The sequence below is a fragment of the Lissotriton helveticus genome, chromosome 11, assembly GCF_964261635.1.
Source record: "Lissotriton helveticus chromosome 11, aLisHel1.1, whole genome shotgun sequence".
In the NCBI taxonomy this organism is placed as follows: Eukaryota; Metazoa; Chordata; class Amphibia; order Caudata; family Salamandridae; genus Lissotriton; species Lissotriton helveticus.
The window spans coordinates 929,176,998-929,199,544 of NC_136072.1; the positions used below are offsets into that span (position 1 = coordinate 929,176,998).

Consider the following 22,547-nt stretch of genomic DNA (forward strand, 5'->3'; position numbering starts at 1 on the left):
CAGACAGAGGTCCGAGCCTTCCTGGGGCTCACCGGATACTACCGGCGGTTTGTGAGGGACTATGGCAGCATTGTGGGGCCCCTCACGGAAGTCACGTCTAAGAACAACCCAAAACGAGTCAACTGGACTCCCGACTGTCACGCGGCCTTCGAGACGCTGAAGGCCGCCATGTGCACCGCTCCGGTGCTCCAGGCCCCCGACTACAGCCGCGAGTTCATTGTGCAGACCGATGCCTCCGACCATGGTATTGGGGCCGTCCTCTCCCAACTGAACCCCGAAGGAGTGGACCAACCCGTGGCCTTCATCAGCAGACGCCTACTGCCCCGAGAACAGCGCTGGAGCACCATTGAGCGAGAGGCCTTCGCAGTGGTATGGGCCCTCAAGAAGCTCCGGCCGTACCTCTTCGGAACCCATTTCCGGGTACAGACAGATCATCGGCCCCTGCAATGGCTCATGCAGATGCGGGGGGAGAACCCCAAACTATTGCGATGGTCCATCTCCCTGCAGGGGATGGACTTCACTGTGGAGCATCGCCCTGGCCAAGACCACGCCAACGCGGATGGCCTGTCCCGCTTTTTCCGCCTCGACGAGGAAAGTCCCCAAGAAGATGGGTGACTCTCCCCGCCTTCAGCTGGGGGGGACGCATGTTGGACAGGCCACATGAAGGGCTCGCTCCCTCCCCGCAGGACAGGGCCCGGGCCACCGTCAGCACCATTGCCCGGCCCAGCCGCCATCTTGGACACGGCACCACGCGGCCGCGCGGCCTCAGCCCGACCCCAACCCTGGGCCTGGCCAGGCCCCGACATCCCGGCACCACCCTCCACCCAGGAGGTGAACGGACCACTTGGCAGGTCAATGGGAGTAAGAAGTGTCGATGGCTCTCCCCCGCCAGGTGCCGAGCACCCACAGCCTCCTCGGGCGCTGGCTCCACCCCCCTGCTGGGTGTCTGGACTCCCTCATCCCAGACCTCCCGACCTCCAAGAGCGAGGGTCCGGACATCAAAGGGCGCCAGACCTATAACTGAGGCCGCCCCAGGACAGGAAGGCAGTTGTATCCTGGAGTCGAGAGACACCGCGACGAACTCATCCTTGACGGACTGCTGGCGCTGCCACAGCCCTGCCTTGTGAACTATTGTCCTGCCTGCTGGCGCTGCCGCGGCCCTCTGCAACCTTCATCCTCGTAGGACCTGCTGGCGCTGCCGCGGCCCTCTGCAACCTTCATCCTCGTGGGACCTGCTGGCGCTGCCGCGGCCCGTTGTAACCTTCATCCTCGTGGGACCTGCTGCCGCTGCCGCGGCCCGTTGCAACCTGCATTCTCGTGGGACCTGCTGCCGCTGCCGCGGCCCGTTGTAACCTTCATCCTCGTTGGGACCTGCTGGCGCTGCCGCGGCCCGTTGCCACCTACGACCTCTTCGGGACCTGCCGGCGCTGCCGCGGTCTGACCCATCCGAACACCGAGCTCGAGGATTGTGAACTATCACCGTTACACCTCCGTACCCGTGGGTACCAAGACTGTCCCCCTACCCCCTTCCCTTACTAGAGACTAGAATTGAGAGGATCATCGTGTCCTGATCGCCTTGTATCGTACCACTCTACTACCAGAAGTGCCTATAAAAGGTGTTACCCTGATCTTTGTGTGGTGTCCATCTGTGGGGGGGAAGTTACCTGTCTGTGCGATCACTGTGCTCGGCCGACCCTCCAGGTCCCCGTCTAACAACTGTTAAGGTGGGAAATAGCAAAAATGGAGTTGGAAGAAAGGAGGGAGGGGAGGAGGTTGGAACACGAGTTCAAGCTACGAGAACTCGAGTTCCAGGCCCCTAACATCACTCCAAAGGGTGTCGAGTCAAAGGAATTTGCCAGGGAGCCCAGGCCCCATTTACCCAAGGACGTAGTAAATGTAAATGTTCAGGAATTTATATAGCGCAAATCACCAAGCGGTTTCTAAGCGCTTGCTTAGGGAACCCGTCCTGGTATTCCCCTGTGAGATAACCCCGGCAGGGTATCCGCAAGGTGAAAGCCAGGCATCCCGCCGCGAGGGGCCGTTGTGGAGATTAAGCAAGCTATTGCCCAGAGTTGCAGAGTGTGAACACCGTGAATTGAGTAGGCACCAGAGCGAGAATTGTCGAGTCCATGGACATTTTAGGACTCAAGACCCCGCCAAGCCGGGAATTGAACCCTGGTCCCGGGCTGACCTCTGCTTCCAGGTCTGCCTCCTCTAACCAGTGAGCCACACTTCTCCACTAGTCGCCAGTTATACCGCTGGAGATGACATAGCCAAGTGGCTGGCAGCCTATGAGGTCTCCTTAAGAGCCCATGGGATCCATGAGAAGCATTGGGGTGGTGGATTATACCGGTACATGCCTCCGTCAGGTAGGGATGCCCTATTGGCCCTAGACCGGGAGGAACAGGTTAATTACCCCGCCATGAAGGTGGCGCTCATCCGGAAGTTTAGGTTGACCCCCGATAAATACCGGCAAAGGTTTAGGGGCAGCCACAAGCTGAGCTCACAGAATTGGGTTGACTTCCTGGATTTTGCCAAGAAAGCCCTGGATGGGTGGGTCCAAGGTAATGAGGTGGAGGACTATCGAGGGTTGTACGACCTGATACTCAAGGAACATCTACTCGAGAAATGTCTTCCCGAGCTGAGGCAACACCTGGTAGACAGCAAACTTACTTGCCCCTGTAAGCTTGCTGAGGAGGCGGACATTTGGGCAAGTACCCGAGTGTCCACGAAGGGGACGGGAGGAGATTCTCAGAAGTCCGGACAGGGCGCTCCCCAGAAGAAAGAGGGGGGAGATAACAAGAAGCAGGAGTTCTCCAGAGGCCCCCAAAATACCTTTAAGGGGAAAAGTTTCTTCTCCACTTCTAAGGCTAACCCGCAGAAGAACCCTAATCCTGGCCAGAGTCAGCAGCCAAGGGTTATCCATTGCTATGAGTGCGGTGGTATTGGACATTATAAGGGAGACGTGAAATGCCCAAAGAGACCACCCCCTCCCACTGGAGGAAAGGCCCCGGGAGTCGCTAGTGTAGCGCTCGGGGAGGAGATGCCCTTAGTTAAGGGGGGGGAATGGGCGGGTGTCACCTTAGTGTCCCTGGGTGATCGGGAGATGGTTCCAAAGATCCAGGTGCCCTCAAATACTACCAAGTATGGGCAATGGGTCACCATCAATAGCCATAGAGGGGAAGCTCTGAGGGATACAGGAGCCAGTATGACTATGGTAAGGAGTCATCTGGTGTCCTCAGAGCAGGTGATTCCAGGCGTACTTCATCCAGCCGCGATGGCTGACGGCAGAATGGGCCACTATCCTGTGGCCGAGGTTCCCTTTGAGTGGGGAGGGGTTGCAGGTTCACTTCGAGTTGCCGTAAGCCCCGCCGTGCCTGTCGATTGTCTGCTGGGAAATGATATGGAGCACAATGCTTGGAAGGAGGTGGAATACCGGACTCATACTGAGATGCTGGGTACACCTGATTGGGCCTGTGTGAGTACCAGGTCTGCGGCTGCTCGGGAGGAGAAGTCGCGTGGGTTGGAGCCTGGAATAATGGCCCACCCAGCTGCTGATGAGGTAACATTTCGAGGACAGGAGGAGCCTGCCTCGATGTCCATGCCCCGTGAGACGGATAGGCCACCTGTGGAGGTGGACCCGGAGTCCGCGGAGGAGGACATGGTTCCGTTGGAGGACTTGCCTATCCCCGCTGAGTGGCGAGTGGAAGGAGGACCATCCAGGGAGGAACTGAGCAAGGGACAAAGGGAATGTCCCACCCTCGAGGGTCTGAGGCAACAGGCTGAAGCCCAGGCAGCAGGTAACGAGTCTGGGAACTATCGTGTTTACTGGGAGGATGGTCTCATCTACAGTGAACCCAGGGCGCCAGTGCACGGATTGTCACGGGCCCTGGTAGTCCCACAGTGTTACCGAGCCTTCCTATTAGAGTTGGCTCATGAGATTCCCTTGGCAGGACACTTGGGTCAGGACAAGACCTTTGCCCGGCTTGTCCCCCACTTTTATTGGCCTCGAATGAGGGTGGCGTCCAACACATACTGTCGGTCGTGCGTGTCATGCCAAGCCAGTGGGAAAACAGGGACCAAGCTGAAGGCTACCCTGGAACCACTTCCCGTCGTTGGCACCCCCTTTGAAAGGGTGGGCATCGACATTGCTGGGCCCCTAGATCCACCTACATCATCCGGTCACAGGTTTATCCTGGTCCTGGTGGATCACGCCACAAGGTATCCAGAGGCAATTCCTCTGAGAACCATTACTGCACCAGTAGTGGCCAAGGCCCTGATGGGGATCTTTACCCGAGTGGGATTCCCCAAGGAAGTTGTGTCTGACAGGGGGACCAACTTCCTGTCAGCATATATGCGGGCCATGTGGAAGGAGTGTGGAGTGACTTACAGGTTCACCACTCCTTATCACCCACAGACCAATGGTCTTGTGGAAAGGTTCAACCAAACCTTGAAGGGTATGATCAGAAGTCTACCCGAAAGCCTGCGGAGGAAATGGGACGTCCTCCTACCCTGTTTGCTCTTTTCCTACAGGGAAGTGCCGCAAAAGGGAGTGGGCTTCAGCCCCTTCGAGCTTTTGTACGGGCACCCTGTACGTGGACCTCTCAGCCTGGTGAGGGACTCCTGGGAAAAGTCTCCCCGGAAAGTTCCCCAGGATGTGGTGAGCTACATGCTGGCCTTCCGAAGCCAAATGGCTAAGTTGTGGAAGCAAGCTTCTGACAACTTGGAAGCCAGTCAGGCAGTTATGAAAGCGTGGTATGACCACAACGCTCACCCAGTGGAGTTGGAGCCTGGCCAGAAGGTGAGGGTGATGGAGCATGGAGAGCTGAGTGCCCTCCAGGATCGTTGGACAGGCCCCTACGAGGTATTGGAGAAGAAGGGCAAGTCTACCTATCTGGTGGACGTAAAGACCCCTCGGCATCCGCATCGGGTGTTACATGCCAATCGCCTCAAGCCCCACTACGAGAGGCCCAAAGTCATGTTGGTTATGGTGACTGACGGATCGGAGGAAGAGGACACGGAGCCTCTCCCCGACCTTTTTGCGTCTCAAGAAAAGGATGGGTCAGTGGACGGAGTGAAACTCTCGCCAACCCTGACTCCTGAGCAGCAGGAGGAATGTCGCCAGGTCTTGGGGTCATTCGCTCCTCTGTTCTCCCTTGTCCCGGGTAAGACCCACTTGTGTACCCATGACGTGGACACAGGGGACAGCCCACCTGTGAAGTCAAAGTCTTACCGGCTGTCTGGCAAGGTGAAGGCCAGTATCCAAAGCGAAGTAGCTAAGATGCTGGAGCTAGGAGTCATCGAACCTTCAAGTAGCCCTTGGTCTAGCCCAGTGGTGTTAGTTCCTAAAGCTACCCCACCTGGCACCACACCAGAATTGAGATTCTGTGTGGACTACCGAGGACTAAATTCGGTAACCAAAACGGATGCTCATCCGATCCCTCGGGCGGATGAATTGATTGACCGGTTGGGAGCTGCCCAATATCTCAGTACCATTGACCTCACTGCAGGGTACTGGCAGATTCCCATGTCTAATGGAGCCAAGGAAAGGTCAGCCTTCTCCACACCTGATGGACACTACCAGTTTTGCGTCATGCCCTTTGGGCTCAAGAACGCTCCTGCCACTTTTCAGCGGCTGGTGAACACGATCCTCACCGGGATGGAGTCATTCTCTGCTGCTTACTTGGATGACATAGCTGTCTTCAGTAGCAGCTGGGAGGATCACTTGCAGCACTTGCAAGCCGTTCTCCAGACCCTGGAACGGGCTGGCTTGACGATCAAGGCCAGCAAATGTCAGATTGGACAGGGGTCGGTAGTGTACTTAGGACACTTGGTGGGCCGGGGAACGGTGCAGCCCCTTCAGGCGAAGATTGAGGCAATCATGGCCTGGAAACCCCACAAGACCCAGACTGAGGTCCGAGCCTTCCTGGGCCTCACAGGTTACTACAGACGATTCGTGAAGGGGTATGGCACTATCGTGGCACCCCTTACAGAACTCACGGCCAAAAGCAACCCAGGAGAGTCATTTGGACGGAGGCTTGCCACCGAGCCTTCGACACTCTGAAACAAGCATTGTGTAAAGCTCCAGTCCTGAAGGCTCCAGATTTTTCAAAAGAGTTCATTGTCCAGACAGATGCATCCGACATTGGCATTGGGGCGGTGCTATCGCAACTCAATGAAGAGGGTCTGGATCAGCCCGTGGTCTTTCTGTCACGAAGACTGCTTCCCCGGGAACAGAGGTGGAGTACCATCGAGCGGGAAGCCTTCGCGGTGGTCTGGGCACTGAAGAAGCTGCGACCATATTTGTTTGGTTCACACTTCCTTGTTCAGACAGACCACCGACCCCTTCGTTGGCTCATGCAAATGAAGGGGGAAAATCCCAAACTGTTGAGGTGGTCTATCTCCCTACAGGGAATGGACTTTCGGGTGGAACACCGGCCCGGAGTTGACCACGCCAATGCAGACAGTCTCTCCAGGTATTTCCGCCTTAGTGTTGAGGACTCCCAAGGGGTTGGGTAGCTCTCCCCACTTTCAGCTGGGGGGGACGCGTGTTAGACCCGTCTGCTTCTGAGAGTCCCCTCACCACTATGATTTCTTTTGTTCCCCTGTACCTCCAAAAATTTGTCGCTTTTTATTTGTCTACCAGGACTTTTTATGTGTTGTCTCATGGGGTTAGATGTTCCTTGACGCCCAGTTGCTCACAAGGTTTGTGGCACCTATTTACAAGGCGCCTGGCCCAAACCTGTGGCATTACAAACTGGGGTTGTCAACATGTATAAATGAACTTAAAATGGTGGACACCCTTTTTCCTCATGTGAAGTGACTCCCCTTGGAGCCTTCATGAACCCTGGCCTTTTGAGGTTTTGGCGCCCTTTGTTTGGCGCGCATTTCTGACAGGAATTCCTTTATTTTCCTCAGGTACACAAAATGGCTGCTCTAGAACCCCAGTACGGTGGCTGTGAGTGTCCTAAATACCCCTCAAGAGTGCCATGTCATTGTCACAGCCAGAGAAGGTTCTAGAACCTTCTGGCTCGTGCCAGTACCCCAGGGCACTGGCTATATAAGGCCCAGTCCCTGGCGGCCATTTTAGATTAGACTCGAGAAGAGGAGATTAAGAGATTCCAGACTTGACACCAGATTGACACCTGCCCTGTTGACCCCTGAGGTGGCTGGTAGCGCAGGCAGTAGAGCAGCAAAGGGTTGCTGGCGTTGTGTCTGACTGGCGTTCCAGTCAGCTACGTGAGAAGTGATCTAGCACCTGCAGCGCCTGCCCAGCGAGTGCCTCATTGCCCCCAAAGACTGTGGCCAGATTCGTGTGCCCCTCCGTCCCCCCCCCCCCCCCCCCGGTGGTGAACTGTGGTCGATTGATCGAGTCGCGAGGCGAGAGCAAGTTCGCCGCGACCGCGATCGTCAGCTGTGCCCCCTTCGCGACAGGTGCCTCTAGAGGGGAGCTCGGACGTCTCCGAGCCCCACCAGCGTAGAGCGCTTCCTGCGCAGATTGAAGGTGAGGTGGTGCGCCGGGGCGGGGAAAGGCCGGGCTTCGTTGGGCGGGACTAGCGTCTTTGCCACTCCCCAGTGACCCGGGAGCTGTAGCTGTGGGCGGGAACCACCCTGAATGCGGAAGTCGGAGGGAGGTCCGTGGAGCCCCTGAGAGCCCCGTTGCTAATGAGAGGAGTGTTGTGCCCGACTGAATCGTATCTTGATTGCAGCCGATGTGAGGTGGGCCCGTTTCCTCATAGTGAATGCAGCGTTGTGAAGGAACTGTGAACCGGCATTTACTTGACTGTGCGCGAAGGTTGTGTGACCTCTCCGGCAGCCCGTTCGTCAGCCTAATGACTTTGAACTGGTGCCGCCTGTGCTCAAGTGGTGCTAAAGCCCGTAGGCGCGCATAGACTTCACCGGCCAAGCAGAGATCCTATCCCGGTGACCGCCGAGTGCAAATAATGTATTTACTGTGTTTCCTTGCCTTCTAGATATACGCGCATACGCCTTGAGTGATTATTAAAGAGTCCCAAACCTTATTTTGTGCTCAGAGAAGCCGTATACCTGGTCATTGAAAACAGCATAAACTGTAAGAGTTATCTTTCCCATTTGAAACGTATTGCAGATGTAATGATTCTAAAGTATTTAATTGGTGGCAGCGATACCAGAAGAAACATGTGGTTGTTTATTTAAATGAACCAATATTTATTCTGATATTTATTCTGATATTTAATGTGATATTTATTGTGATACTCATTCCTGAAGTTATTCTATTTATTAATACTATTTATTACCAGAACTGTATGACCAAAAGAAATGTATATGTGCTTTCCCAGTCAACCCTATTTACAACAAAGAACTTTTATATAAAGGAATCGTATTTTTCTACAGCAGTGGTGTGGTGTCCTTCTTCTTGGTGTGGATGTACAAGGAGTTATTATTGGGTCAGAGCCGGCTTAACACTACAGCCTCCACTTGCCTTGTCACTTGAGCCAAGCTACCCCCTTTGTGCTGGGCTTGCCCATCGCAGGTCCAACAACCAGCAAATACCAACAATCAGACCTGTGTCTGGACTGTCCCGTGGGCCAAGCCACTTTCCATAGTTGTGTGGGAGACAAGTCTGTTGCCAGGATAAACTGGTAGTCAAGGCTGAAATCGAAATTGTTTGGAAGTCGGGTTTGCCTTATGAAATGTGGCTGGGGCTGTTACCAGAATGGTCCATCAGTAAAATAGTCTGATGGTCAAACTAGTCAGAATAGTAAAAGATTTGGTCTGAAAATCAGGCCAATAACTAGCATGCTCTGGAAATTGGTTCTGCCACCAGAATTGTATGGGAATTAGGCCTGTCACCCTAGTAAACATTGCTGATTCTGCAAAATTATACCACAAAGTCTCAGATTATTTTTGGAATAACCTTTATGTATCTGATAAACATCAATCTTCGTCAGAAGCCATCGACCCTTGTCTCTGCCTTACTGTCAAAATGCAGTATTCTCCTCATTTCCATCTTCTTAATGAAACCAGTTTTCTATTCTGGTATTGATTATACACTTACCTGTATCAATAAAAACGTTTTGCTGCCCTTATCCCTAAGATGATTGGTACCTCCCTCTGAGAAATATTTATACAATTGAAATACAAAAAATACACATTTTAATGGTTGGTATTTCCTCTGCCGCTTCTTTATCTTTTGAAATGTACACAGCCACGTAGCTGGAAATTTTGGAATTTATTTTTATACTGTGATAGTGTCTTGTGTGGCCAAAACTTTCACACAGTCACCAATCAGATCAGAATTGGCACCACAGGAGTGTACATATGGAGCATATATGTTGTTGACAGAGGGAATCCTGATCTAACTAATTTGAAATGATTTTCAGGAGTTTTTCTACAAATAAATATACAGCCATCACCTCTCAAATATAGCTTCAAATGTGTTTGATTTCCGTCTGCAGCATGGTTCTGTGACCACTATGTGCGGTGTTGGAGAACCAGTCATGGTTGAGACGTGAATTGTAATTTAACAACTATTATCAGCTTAACGTTTAATTTCCTTTCCAGTAAAGGTGCTGGCAAGCATCCCTCTGAGTGAAGGAAGATTTGATCACTGTATTTGTGATCAGAAACATCTTTGAATAAAATATACAAAGCGGGCTCTGTGCCTGGCAGAGAGTTGGGATCTTTTAAAAGCTATGATTCGCTCACAAAGGAGGAGAAAAAGAAAACACCTTAATGTACTACGCTTCCCGATTATGCAATGCCAGAAACCTTATTGGAAATGTTTACTAAACAACTTTATGATTTTGCACACAGGCCCCCTAAGATACGAGCCTGCGATCAATCAATAACTCATCAACCACTTCTCTCTACATTATCAGTGATAAACATGGCCCAACATAAATTTCGTAGTCAAGGGCAACAACAGTGTCCAATCAAGCTTCAAACTTCACTGCCATTTCCAATACGGTAACTCTTCTGGCCTTTTTGGATAACCTCTTGGTTGCTGCAGCTTCATTTGGATCTGTCATCTGGTTTGATCTTGTCTACTTAGTTCGTCTTCACCTTAGGATAGCCCCACTTCGCTGTTTTATTCCTGTATATATAACTGATGCTACACTGTATATTTTCCAACCAATATTAAAATTAGTTCAGGCATGATGTGGGGGTCCATCTTCCCGTGCCGTGCCATCTTCCCTACTCGCGGACAATCTTTGTACCCCCTGCTGATAGTATTATACAGCAATGGTTCGCCCTGTTAATCCTACACCAATAAAATCTAACTGTATCCTAGGATCCCAGGAGCTTCTGGTAAATACCTTATCCCACAAAACATTTTCCATAATATTGATTCTTGGATAGCCAGTGAAGGCTTAACTGATTAGCCTTGGCTAACATGTCGTGCAAACCAAGTGTACTTCTCGTTATCATGAGTATCTAACCCCAGCATTATTTGTGCTCAACCCATAAGAGGTCTTGTGTTAAAATTATCTACTCTACTAAAAGCAATCACCAAAATCTACTATTCACTTGTAGACAATTCAGCCAATGGTGCGGTTATAATTGGACTACACAAGTATTGTTCTCTACTTCATAAAGACACTTATTGTAAGCAGCAACATTTCAAAATCTACCAGAAGACTAGCACCCGGGCCTAAAAAATGTATCGTGTCTCGGAGATCAGAAGTGCACTGCGTTGTCCTCAACTTCAAGACAGTGTATCTTTTACATTTGTTACTTTCTGATAGATACATCTGCCGTGTGGATTCCTCACCTTGTGAATATCCCCCTGTGTCAGCAACATTCGGAAATTCTTTTTGTAGCTTCGCGCCGACGTGGATCCGGACGTCACAGAGGCACGGCACCGCTCGCGACTCCGCTGACGTCACCGACGCCTATAATAGGCCCACGCCCGCGTGATGACATCAGTTCCCATTTTTCCGCGTCATCGACGCTAACGGTTTTCTGGGATCGTACTGTAGCTTCACAGTAACTTTGTTACTATTATTCTATTACTGTGTCTATCTTTAATTTCTTCGAGATGTAATCGAAGAAGACTGGTTTTAAGGCTTGCGGGGAATGTGGCAAGACAATGTCTATAACCGACCCGCATGAATGCTGTGTCTGGTGCCTGAGTTCCGACCATGACGTCGAAGATTGCCCTTGCTGCAAGAAGATGACCCCGAAGGCTTTACGAGAGAGGGAGACGAAACTCCTCGTGGCAAAATTGAAGAATAAGAGAGTTAAGAAGTCTTCGAAGTCTCGATCTCGGCGTTTGAGGTCGAGGTCTCATTCGAGGTCACGCTCGGAGTCGTCTTCGGCTCATGCTTCGAAATCTTCGAAGAAGAAGCACAAGAAGAGGAGCCATGAGTCACGTCATCACTCAGAAAAGGACTCTAGTTCAAGACCGAAGTCCCAGGTCAAACTTCTTCTGAGTAAGGAAGTGGAAGTTTCGGAATCGGAAGATCATAACTCTGTTGGTGAGGCTTCGCATCCGAATTCGCCCGAGTCTCAGAAGCAGGTCCATTCTCCAGTTCTATCCAATCCTTCTGGTCAGGAGGATGAAGGTGAGGAGCAGGGGGCTGGTGAAGTCGAGGTTCCGATACCTGCGGGTTCGTCGACCCCGGTTCCTGGACTCAATGAAGAGGTCGACGTCGTTTCGACTCCGCCTCCTCAGAAACAACCAAGAGGTCCATATCCGGATTTTCCGACTCCAGGTCAGGATCCATCTCAGTTCCTGAACGCCATGTTTGGAGTTTATTCCAGGGCAATGTTCCCGTCTGGTGCACCTGTTGGTCCCATGGGTCCTATGGCTTTTAACTTGGGTGTTCCCCAAGCTTATGCCCCTGCGCCCTTCATGCCTTTTATGCCGGCTATACCACCGCATTGGCATTTTCCGACACCTCTGGTGTCGTCGACGCCGAAGCGTACGACGCCGACTCCGTCGACGCCGGTTCCATCGATGCCGATACCTACGACTCCGAAGCAGGATTCTGCTCGACCTCGTATAAAACGACCTCATCCGACTTCGGGTTCGACGCCGGCACCGACCCCGTCGGAGTCGATTCCGAATCCATTGGCTTCTATTGTGAAGGAAAGATCTCGGAGAGAAGCTCAGAGACTTCTGGAAGAAGAAAGATATCAATATTCAGATACTGAAGAAGGGGAGTTACAGGATTCTGAGGATCCTTTTGAGGACTTGGGTGAGGCCAGTGGACTTGAACTGTCTCCTGAGTGGGACTTGACTTCAGTGTCAAATGTACCGTCGAAAGATGTGGTGCCTTATCACACCGTTATTAAAAAAGCAGCGAGTTTATTGAACATTACTCTGCCCACTGCTGATTATAAGCCAAATATTTTAACTGAGGTTCTTCATTCACCCTCATCTGTTATTGAACCTCTGTTACCCTTCAATGGTGCCTTATCTGAGCCCATCTATGAAGTCTGGAAGAAGCCTTTGTCTGCTCCTGCAGTTTCTAGAACAGTAGCGAGGAGGTACAGAGTTGCTCCAGGTGACCCTGAATTCTTGTCAACACACCCCCTGCCTGAGAGTTTAGTTGTACAGGCTGCCTGTTCGAAAAGGTCTGCTGGGGCTTTTCCGCAGGTTCCTGGGGATAAGGAATCCAGGAAGCAGGATCAAACCGCTAAGAAAGTCTTCTCCTCAGCCAGTATGGCGCTTAAGTCAACTAACGCAACTTGTCTGATGGGGAGGTATATTCATGCATTGATGGATTCTGTCAAGCAGTTGGTTCCGAAAATCCCTGAGGAAGAGAGGAAAGATTTTCAGGAGGTGATATCGGACACTCAAGCAGCTGCGAGACAAGTGATTCAGAGTGGTCTGGACACTGCTGATTCGGTGGCGAGGGTCATGGGCTCTTCCGTGGCCACTAGGAGAGCTGCCTGGCTTAAATCATCGGAGTTCTCTGCAGACGTTCAGTCTGTTTTGATGGACTTGCCTTTTGATGGCTCAGGATTGTTTGGTAAGAAGGCTGATGCTGCCTTGGAACGTTTTAAGGACAGTAGAGCCACTGCAAAATCTTTGGGTCTCCAGTCCAGAGGTACTACTGGAATATGCTTCAGAGGGTTTGGCAGATCTTCCTTTCGTTCTTACAGACCATCTCAGCAGCAGCCACAACAGCAGCAGAATACGCTGTACAAGTCGTACAGGGGCAGGCAAAGATCCCGCCCTAGAGGTCGTCAAGCTTCCTCCTCCTCTTCCTCCTCCCCTTCCCAACCCCCTACCAACGCAGCAAAGCAGCCCTAGATCCGCCATTCCGGATCATGTGGGCCCAGTGGGGGGTCGGCTTACACATTTTCTACAAGATTGGGAATTAATAACATCGGATCTTTGGGTTCTCAATCTTGTAGAGAATGGGTATGCACTTCCTTTCCAGGAATTCCCTCCCAATTACCCTCCTTGCCAGGGTTATTGTTCGGAGGACCACCTGCTTCTCCTGCAGGAAGAAGTCCTGGCTTTGTTCCGAAAAGGTGTAATAGAGGTGGTTCCAGAGCAGGAAAGGGGTCAGGGGTGCTACTCCCGGTATTTCCTGATCCCCAAGAAAGATGGCAGGCTTCGGCCAATCCTGGACCTCAGAATTTTGAACCTTTACCTGAAACAGGAAAAGTTCAAGATGCTCACTCTTGCGCAGGTTCTTCAAGCGCTGCTGGAAGAAGACTGGATGGTGTCGATCGACTTGCAGGATGTGTATTTTCATATTCCTATCTTGAAGTCGCACAGAAAGTATCTCCGTTTTACGGTTGGGTCACAACACTTCCAGTTTGTGGTCCTTCCGTTTGGTCTTACTGCTGCACCTCGAGTTTTCACCAAGGTGATGGCAGTGATGGCAGCTCATCTCAGGAGAACGGGGATACATGTGTTTCCGTATCTAGACGACTGGCTGATCAAGGCGGAGTCGCCGGAGAAGGTGCTCCATCATCTGCAAGAGACAACTCAGTTGTTGCACAGGTTGGGTTTTTCGATAAATGTACCCAAGTCTCACCTGGTGTCCTCACAGCGCAACCCGTTCATAGGTGCGGTACTGGACACTACTGTGTGTCGTGCATTCCCTCCTCCTCAAAGGATTCGCGACATACAGGAAAGGATTCCTTTGTTCTGCAATGGAGCGGTCGTTCCAGTTCTGAAGGTTCTTCGCCTGCTCGGTCTGATGGCTTCTTGTATTCTGTTGGTCAACCATGCACGCTGGCACATGAGGGCACTCCAGTGGTGCCTCCGCAGGCAGTGGTATCAGCACAACGGAGATCTCAGGGAGTCAGTGAAGATCTCCAGAGAAACTGCAGCGGATCTATCTTGGTGGAGCGTGGAAGGCAATCTGTCTCAAGGGAAGCCTTTCCAGATTCCTCCATCGGTTGCCACAGTGATATCGGATGCGTCCACTCTCGGGTGGGGTGCTCATCTGGGGTACCTGGAGGTCAAGGGTCTTTGGTCTCCAGAGGAAAGGTTGCTTCACATCAACCTTTTAGAATTGCGGGCGATACGTCTGGCGCTCAAGGCCTTCCTCCCTTCCCTTCGCGGTCAGTCGGTTCAGGTCCTGACGGACAACACGACCGCGATGTGGTACATCAACAAGCAGGGAGGAGTAGGGCCGCAGTGTCTCTGCAGAGAGGCTCTGCGTCTCTGGTCCTGGGTTCAGGACCATCGGATTTGTCTGATGGCAAATCATCTCGCCGGAGTTCAGAACGTTCGTGCAGACAGTCTCAGTCGGCAGTTCTCTGCCGATCACGAGTGGAGGCTCCATCCTGGGGTAGTTCACAACATCTTTCAGATGTGGGGGACTCCTCGGGTGGACCTGTTCGCCACTCGCGAGAATGCTCACTGCCTGTCATTCTGCATATTCCAGTATCCGATGCAAGGAGCCTTGGGGGACGGGTTTCAGTTGAGTTGGAGCTCGCAACTCCTTTACGCGTTTCCTCCCATACCATTGATTCCTCGGGTTCTGAGGAAAATTCGCCAAGACCGGGCCCAAGTCATATTGATCGCCCCAGATTGACCAAGAAGAGTGTGGTATTCAGACCTTCTCCACCTCTCCTCTCGCCCGCCGCTCCGTCTCCCTCACAGGGTAGATCTCCTCTCTCAGATGGAGGGGCAGGTTCTACACCCCCACCTCCAGACCTTACACCTTCATGCCTGGAGATTGAACGGGGCAGCCTGATTTCTTTTTCTCTCCCTCACGATGTGGTGGATGTCATTTTGTCAGCCAGGCATGACTCCACTAAGTCCATCTATTCTTATAGGTGGTCTAAATTTGTTACTTGGTGCAGGGAGAAGTCTATAGACCATTTGAGGGCCCATTTATCTGATGTTCTTCAGTTTGCCCTTTCTCTGGCACAGCAAGGGCTTGCTGTTGCCACGGTGAAGGGTTATCTTTCTGCGCTGTCGGCTTTTATCTGTTTGCCTGACCAGCCTTCTCTTTTTAAATCTCCTATTGTTTTAAGGTTTTTGAAGGGCCTCACGAATAAGTTCCCTCCTACCCCTTTTATTGTGCCTCAGTGGGATTTAAATCTTGTTTTGACATTTTTAATGGGTGCTCCTTTTGAGCCTCTTCACAAATGTCCTATGAGGCTTCTGACTTTCAAAACGGTTTTCCTCGTTGCAATAACCTCGGCAAGGAGGGTAAGTGAGCTTCAAGCTCTTAGTCACAAGCCCCCTTTCTTGTCCATTCATGCTGATCGAATGGTTCTTAGGACCAGGGCTGCTTTTCTGCCAAAGGTGGTGACTCCTTTCCATCTTGGTCAATCCATTACCCTTCCTACCTTTTATCTTCCCCCACACCCTTCCAAGGAGGAGGAGAGATTGCACCGTCTTGACCCCAAGAGGGCGGTGTCTTTTTACCTGGACAGGACTAAAGACTGTCGTTTGGATGACCAGCTCTTTAATGGCTTTGCTGGCTGCAAGAAAGGAAGAGCGGTCCATAAGAGGACTTTGTCAAGATGGATCGTCCTCTGTATTAAGATCTGCTACTCTTTGGCCGGTAAGGAGCCTCCAGAGGGTATAAGGGCTCATTCTACGAGAGCTAAATCATCAACCTCAGCGTTGGCTAGAGGTGTGCCTGTTGAGGATATTTGAAGAGCGGCAACTTGGTCTTACCTCCACACATTCGCGAAGCATTACTGCTTGGATTCCGAGGTGAGGAGGGAAGGTCATTTTGCACGCTCTATCCTCTAGGATTTCCTGGTCTAGAAGTGTGGACACGTCGGCGCGAAGCTACAAAAAGAATTTCCGAATGTTGCTGACGCAGGGGGATATTCACAAGGTGAGGAATCTACAGGCAGATATAGTATCTACCAGAAAAAGCGTTACCGAAGGTAAGTAACTTGTTCGTTAGTCATAGTGCTCTTGCTGGAGAAGCTTCAAATTAATTTCTATTGGTGCATGAGCAGGCATAACGCTAGTTGAACTCTAATATATGGTACTTTAAGTAACATTGTTCACAACAGTGTGTGACCAACAGAGGTAGATGTTTCAGCGTCTAAGGTTGTACGAATTCCCTTCCATTTTGAATGATTTTTTCTTCAAATGTCTTTTTTTGTTCCCGGCAGCGGCCCAATCCCCAGCGCCCCATGTGGCTGCCAATTTCAAGATGACGTTATTGCTCATTCCAAGGCCAACCCTCAACAGACTTGTTAGTTTGTCTTGCACATCTTATAAATGCCCCAAAATAGTCACTCAATGCAATGTTTCTTACCAGAAAGGTCTGGAAATCAGGGTAGGAGGAAGAACAGGAAGAAAATCTTTTCATGATTTGGTAATGCATTTTAAATAAACATATTGTATGCCTAACTTGGCCACGTTTTAGGAATTCACTTCACCCTGTTTGATAGAAATCACTCTTACCTGAGAGCAGGCAGTATTATTGGAGACTAACAGATGCTAGGTAAAATAATAGGATCTTACAGGGAAACCTACATGTGATCATTGATTATATGTGACATTATCACATCTTGATACATCTGTCATCTCCTAATGTAATTTTCTGTTCATACCACCAGAAGTCTTAGACTATAGCAGTGCTTCAGAAGAAGAGTTATTAAATAAAAATGGTGGCTCTTGTGTTGGCATGGAAACAGCTACTCTTAGTTAACCTGGTGCTTCTCATCTGCCACAAGATTTTATATTCCTAATTGTTCTGTAATGTTTGCTTCTGGTGTCTGTCCTCATTTTGTATCACCGACACACAGTTTTAATGGTGAGTGACCATCCTCTCTATAGAGAGGTGTCTGCTTTCAGGATGAGTAACATATTTTGGTTAATTTTTGTAGAGCTGACCAAGGAGAAACTGTTGATGGAAATGAAGACCAAATTGGTGGATAAGAGTGAAGTGACTGCCCTAGAGGAGCAAGTGAAACTCCTCACGAACCAGTTGCGTATTACAAGCCAGGAACTACGCAGTGTAAACACCGAGCTGGAGAAGGAGAGGGCCCGTGGAGAGAGTCAGCTCAGGCATGAGGAGGTAAAAGCTACATATTACTGTGCCATATAGCCATGACGTCCAGTGTAGGCAATGTCACAATTTAAAAACACACAGAATGACTAGACATACACAGGAAGTACCCATAGGCAGGCTGTACTCTGACAAGAGGAGGTATAAGCCATAGCTGTGTCATAATGCCAGGGTATCTGCTGTGCATGTCTTGAGAAAGAGAAAGTTGAGAGAGAACATTCTCGGGCTTTTAGTAGAATTTTAAAACATATGTTGATTTTCTATTCACACAGCCATAAACTGAATAACAGCTGTGTACCAGACTCAGCAGAGGAATAATTGTATTATTCTCTTACTATTGACATTGTCGGTTAGAGCTAATTTGGTACTTTGCATCCATTCACATTATGAGCTATCCTTCTGCCTAATGAAAAACTCTCAAAACATAAAGCCATATGTATAAAGGTATCTTTTTGTTGCAAAGCCTGCAATTCACAAAATCAGACAGGGCTTGAGACCACAAATTACACAAGACCCTTTTTACGTGTTAGAAAAGCCCTTCCAGCTTGTAAGAGGTCTTTTGCAAACCTGGCCAAATCCTAAATAGGGGTGTGTGAAAAGGGCATCGCCCTCCTGTCGTCCTGAGAGGAATGTATTTATAGTTGATTACATACTGACACCTCAAAGGGGATGGTGTCTGATTTGCACAGGGGAAGCTGTCCCCGTGGGATATCTTCTCCTTTGGTAATCATGATGTTTGCATTGTGGGGCGCAGGGTGTGAGGGATCTAGGGGCCAATGCTTGCTCTCCTTGATGTCTTCGCAAAAGAATTTTTTTTTTATGGAAATGGGTTGCTTTAGAAAAACATGTTTCATGTTTGAGAATGTAAATGAATGGACAAAGGTTTGCTGTTCCATTCAGGCCTCCATCCTTACACTTGCAGCCCATCACAAAGGGTTGAAAACTGCAATCCACCTAATTAGTATACATCAGGCAGGCCAATGTGCAATTTACTGTGAATGTATAATTTTCAATGCAAACTATCTCTACATGGATAGCATCACAAATATAATGCAAAACCAATCGGTCTGCCAATTGCACGTCCCTAGTTTGCGAATGGGAATAGTACATCAGGCCAATAAACCCATCTCCACCCCTTCCATCTCCTCCATCCCCATCCCAAAAATCCCCAGTGGCTGTTTGGTCACCCAGAATCATTTGTCTATTGTGTGTATGTTCAGTTTCCTAAGCAATTAGTACTAAAGGACGGTCAAAACCTAAATAATTCATAGCCTAGGAAATAAATAACATAGCAAGTGTGACCATGAGGAGCCAAGAGCTGGTTGTGTAGCAGTGTAGCAACCTTCAGGTGCATGATTTGAGAGAAGAACCCAGGAAATATTGTCCAGACTTGTTGGAAGGGGTTGGCACTGTTACGAGACTGATGCCTAAAAAGACATGAGAGGGGTCACAAAGTGGCTGCGTCTGCCTCTGCCATAATTGGAAATATATTTAAAGGGCCCTCCTACAAGTATAGTGATCTCCCATGTAGTTCTATACCTCATAATCCTGATCCATAACCGAAAAGGCATACATCCTTCCTCGATTCATCTTTTTCTGACAATAGGAGGGGTGATTCTAAAATTACCCGAACACAACCATCACTTTCTCTCTTTGAACTGAATCCTTACCCAATGTACAGTTTCAGTGAAGAAACAGACATAAATGAAAGTCTCAATCGAATTTAGAGTTTGAAATTATTGTATTAAAGAATCAAAATTCATTAGTATAAGCAATATCTTTAGCATTTCAGTTAGAGATGTAACAGTTTTAATAAGAGCACTTAGCATTTGTGCAGAAGTAGCTGAAATCAACCTACAGCGTCTCAAACTCCTGCCACCCATAATTTAGTAGGATGGACTTACATCAATAACCTACTTTGACCTAGAGAAAAGACATTTGAAAGTCTCTTATGGGCATTGTCCAAAAAACTAAAAAAGGAGGATAGTTCTAGTTAAATTTCGGCAAGAAAGGTAAATAATTTTGAAAATCCTCAGAGTTTAGTCTGAATAGGAAATAGATGAAAGAATAGAGTATGCTGTGCACTCCATAAGAAAAAAAATCAAGTGCTCAGACCAACCAATCAAGTGGGTCGCAACCCATAAGCAAAATAAATTATGTGCGTTCAGCCAAAAATAATTTGAGTGTTATGCCCATTTCAGGGGGTTCTTCTTTTATAAATTCATAATGAAATGTCTGTGTCAAGTGGTGTCTCACCACCATCGAAAGACCATCACCAGTCCAGGATGCACATTGGGCCATCTAAAGAATAGAAACATCAGCAAAGTTTCCCATTTTCGCCATAAGAACGGAAAGATTCACAAGTCTACATCGGCTGTCAAAGAGAAGCATAACAGCAATATACAGCGTTGTAGGTAATTCAGTTCATGGTTTTACCATTCCCATGGAAATGGAATTATGCAGAGAACATGAAATTCACAGTTTGGAATACGAAAATGCAACATTATTCAGTCGCTAAGCCATTGTTAAGAATTTAGAGTAAAGGTTAACGCTAGACATGTCCTAACACGAAGCTTTTAACTTGACGTCACATTTACTTCATCCATGCATTTGCGATTATTACTGAATTATATAAATTCATAATAACTTTCATAAATCAGTATTTATATTCATATACTATCATCATAACGCATTACTTATGCCTAGATATGCTTGATTACTGCAAATTTCATTAATCTTATGAAAGTTCACGTTTTTCTTAAAAGATCTAAAATGAGTTTCAACATTTTCAAAACCTATATCATTTCTAATATCTTTATCTAAATTTCAATCTTCTAGCACGTTTTTAGTAGTAATACCACCAACATTTCTATTCCATATTATTTCCCTATAACACTCTTTAATGACACTAGGCTAAGTTTTTCTATGTATTACTATTGTATACATTTGCATGAATACTTATCTCTTATGTTTTAAAGCACTCTTTAACGATTCTTCTGTTACTCTAAATTGCTCTTTTTTTATAATTTTTTTTATCTAATGTGTGCAAATTGTAATTTCCAAATCTGTGGTTTCAGTTTTCTTGATCATATATATGTTTTTAAGATTCACACTCTATTAAGGGTCAAAGCAGTGGGCGTGCCAAAACATGGTATAAAGTTTGTGATGTTATACTGGGTTTCAAGTGTTTATTTGGCTGTGTTCTGTTTTGATTTATATTCTTGTTAGTAAACTTAACATTTTTAGAGCATAATTGCACAACTGTATAACAGTTGTCAAACTATCCTTATTTTCATATACAATGAGACTCCAGTCTTAACCGAATTTTGCATGGCATTGATTTACATATACCATAGCTCTGGGACTCATTAATTGAAAATTAATCATGATCGAGGGATTAGGTTGTCTCATGAGAACTTAGAAAATAGGCCCTAATTAATATACAAACAACTTTAGGTTTAGCTTCCACTAGCAACGGTTCATGATAAAACAATGCATCCTTTGACTAACAAGAGGTGGATGGTGACTCCCAAATCCAGATGAGCACTATTCTTCTCAAGTAGCAAGGTCATTCCCACCAATCTCCTAATCAATCTCAAAATATGTTCTAAGATACCTGCAAGGTTTGACACACCTTCTCACCTACATTTTATCAAATAGCCTTGAATGAGAAACCAACACTTATTCATTGTATAATCAACACAGTACACAGTGAAATACTTCAGTAGATAGGAAACAGCCTTACAACGCAACATTTACAACCAAATACTTTACCATGCAGCCTATACCACTTATGTCTTTGCCATGCAAGCGCTTTTATAATATTATTACTACTGGCTAAAACATCGGTGTTGTTTGACCAATCTTCACGATATTTTCCCCCAAAAGTGTCAAGGTGGGTATTATTGTTATGGAAAATTTGGAGGTGGTCCGTGCAGTGGGGCCCGAGAATTTGGTGCAAGAAATAAGGTTGCGTTGTAATGGTATTTCCCATAGAAACCTTAAGCCACACCTAGATCCTGAACCACTGAACGGACTTGCACCAAATTAGGTAGGGTGGTAGATGTTGGTTCAAGGAAGTGCCTTTTGCTGATTGAGTGTACATCCGTTCAGTAGTTGTTGATAAATTTAAGTTTAAAATGATAGTGATATCTCTGCCCATGGATCTTTCACTGTGGTTTTGCGATAAATCGCGAATGCATGCGCCAACGGGAATGCTCTGATTGGTGTGACGCAACCTGAACAGAAAGTTGCGACTGCCATTTTATCTATCGGTAATGGTTCCCGGGGTTGAAAATTTCGGAAAAAAGCTAATAAGGGGTCAGAGCAATGGTGGTGTTAGTAAAACCAGTTACGTGCCCAAAATAAAATATTTTCATTGCACGCGATAATCGCGGTGCTGCCGCCTGTGTACCATCGCAGGGACATCGCGACTATCAGCTTCATCGCGCATATTGGTGAAATTTAAAGATATCAGCGAATAATTAATATGCATTCTTATAGAGATATTGAGATTTTGATCAATGTTTTTATACAGATATTTATATAGTGAGGTATCTACTGTGATGGTTAGAATTAATTATATAGTTATAATTTTTGAATGTGGTGGTGGCTATTGAATTCCTGCTTTTGCTTTCCTCTTTCGGATAAAAGGTTGTAGAGATGGTTGTTCTTGAAATACACTAGAAAAGCATGATTTTGAAGTGTACAGTAATAAGAAAGGAAGGGTTTGCAGTGAAGGGATATCTGCTTCATCTACATAAGGAGAAATCTTGGGAAGGAGGTCCAAAAGGATGTTGAGCCACCAGGCCCTGAGAACTTATATCCATATAGTTATCCAAGGAGTGCCAGACCATGCTAGCAATGGGAGGCGTAAATTGTTTACTCAAGAGAAGTGAATCTGCTCCTCAAAGATATGACACCCAGGCCAACCACATGTGGTAAGATAAGTGTTGAAAAGATTTCCATTCAGAAAGTATGACTTTAACTGAAATAGTTAATAGAAAATCCAGCAGTGCTAAGTCCATAATATTAAGAGGCAGAGGAAATTGTGCGGCCCAGGGGCAAAGCATAATCATAGGTAACGAAAGGTTAGTGGGAGTATTAACA

At 47.9% G+C, this 22,547-nt stretch overlaps 1 protein-coding gene across 1 annotated transcript in view; it reads left to right on the forward strand.

The window, feature by feature from the left end:
• LOC144792295 (coiled-coil domain-containing protein 157-like) overlaps positions 1 to 22,547 on the forward strand; it is a 218,081-nt gene that overhangs the window by 76,084 nt on the left and 119,450 nt on the right. Inside the window, exon 4 of the mRNA XM_078667242.1 lies at positions 17,257 to 17,447. Within this exon, the coding sequence (XP_078523368.1) occupies positions 17,257 to 17,447 (191 nt within the window). The remainder of the gene's footprint in view (positions 1 to 17,256; positions 17,448 to 22,547) is intronic.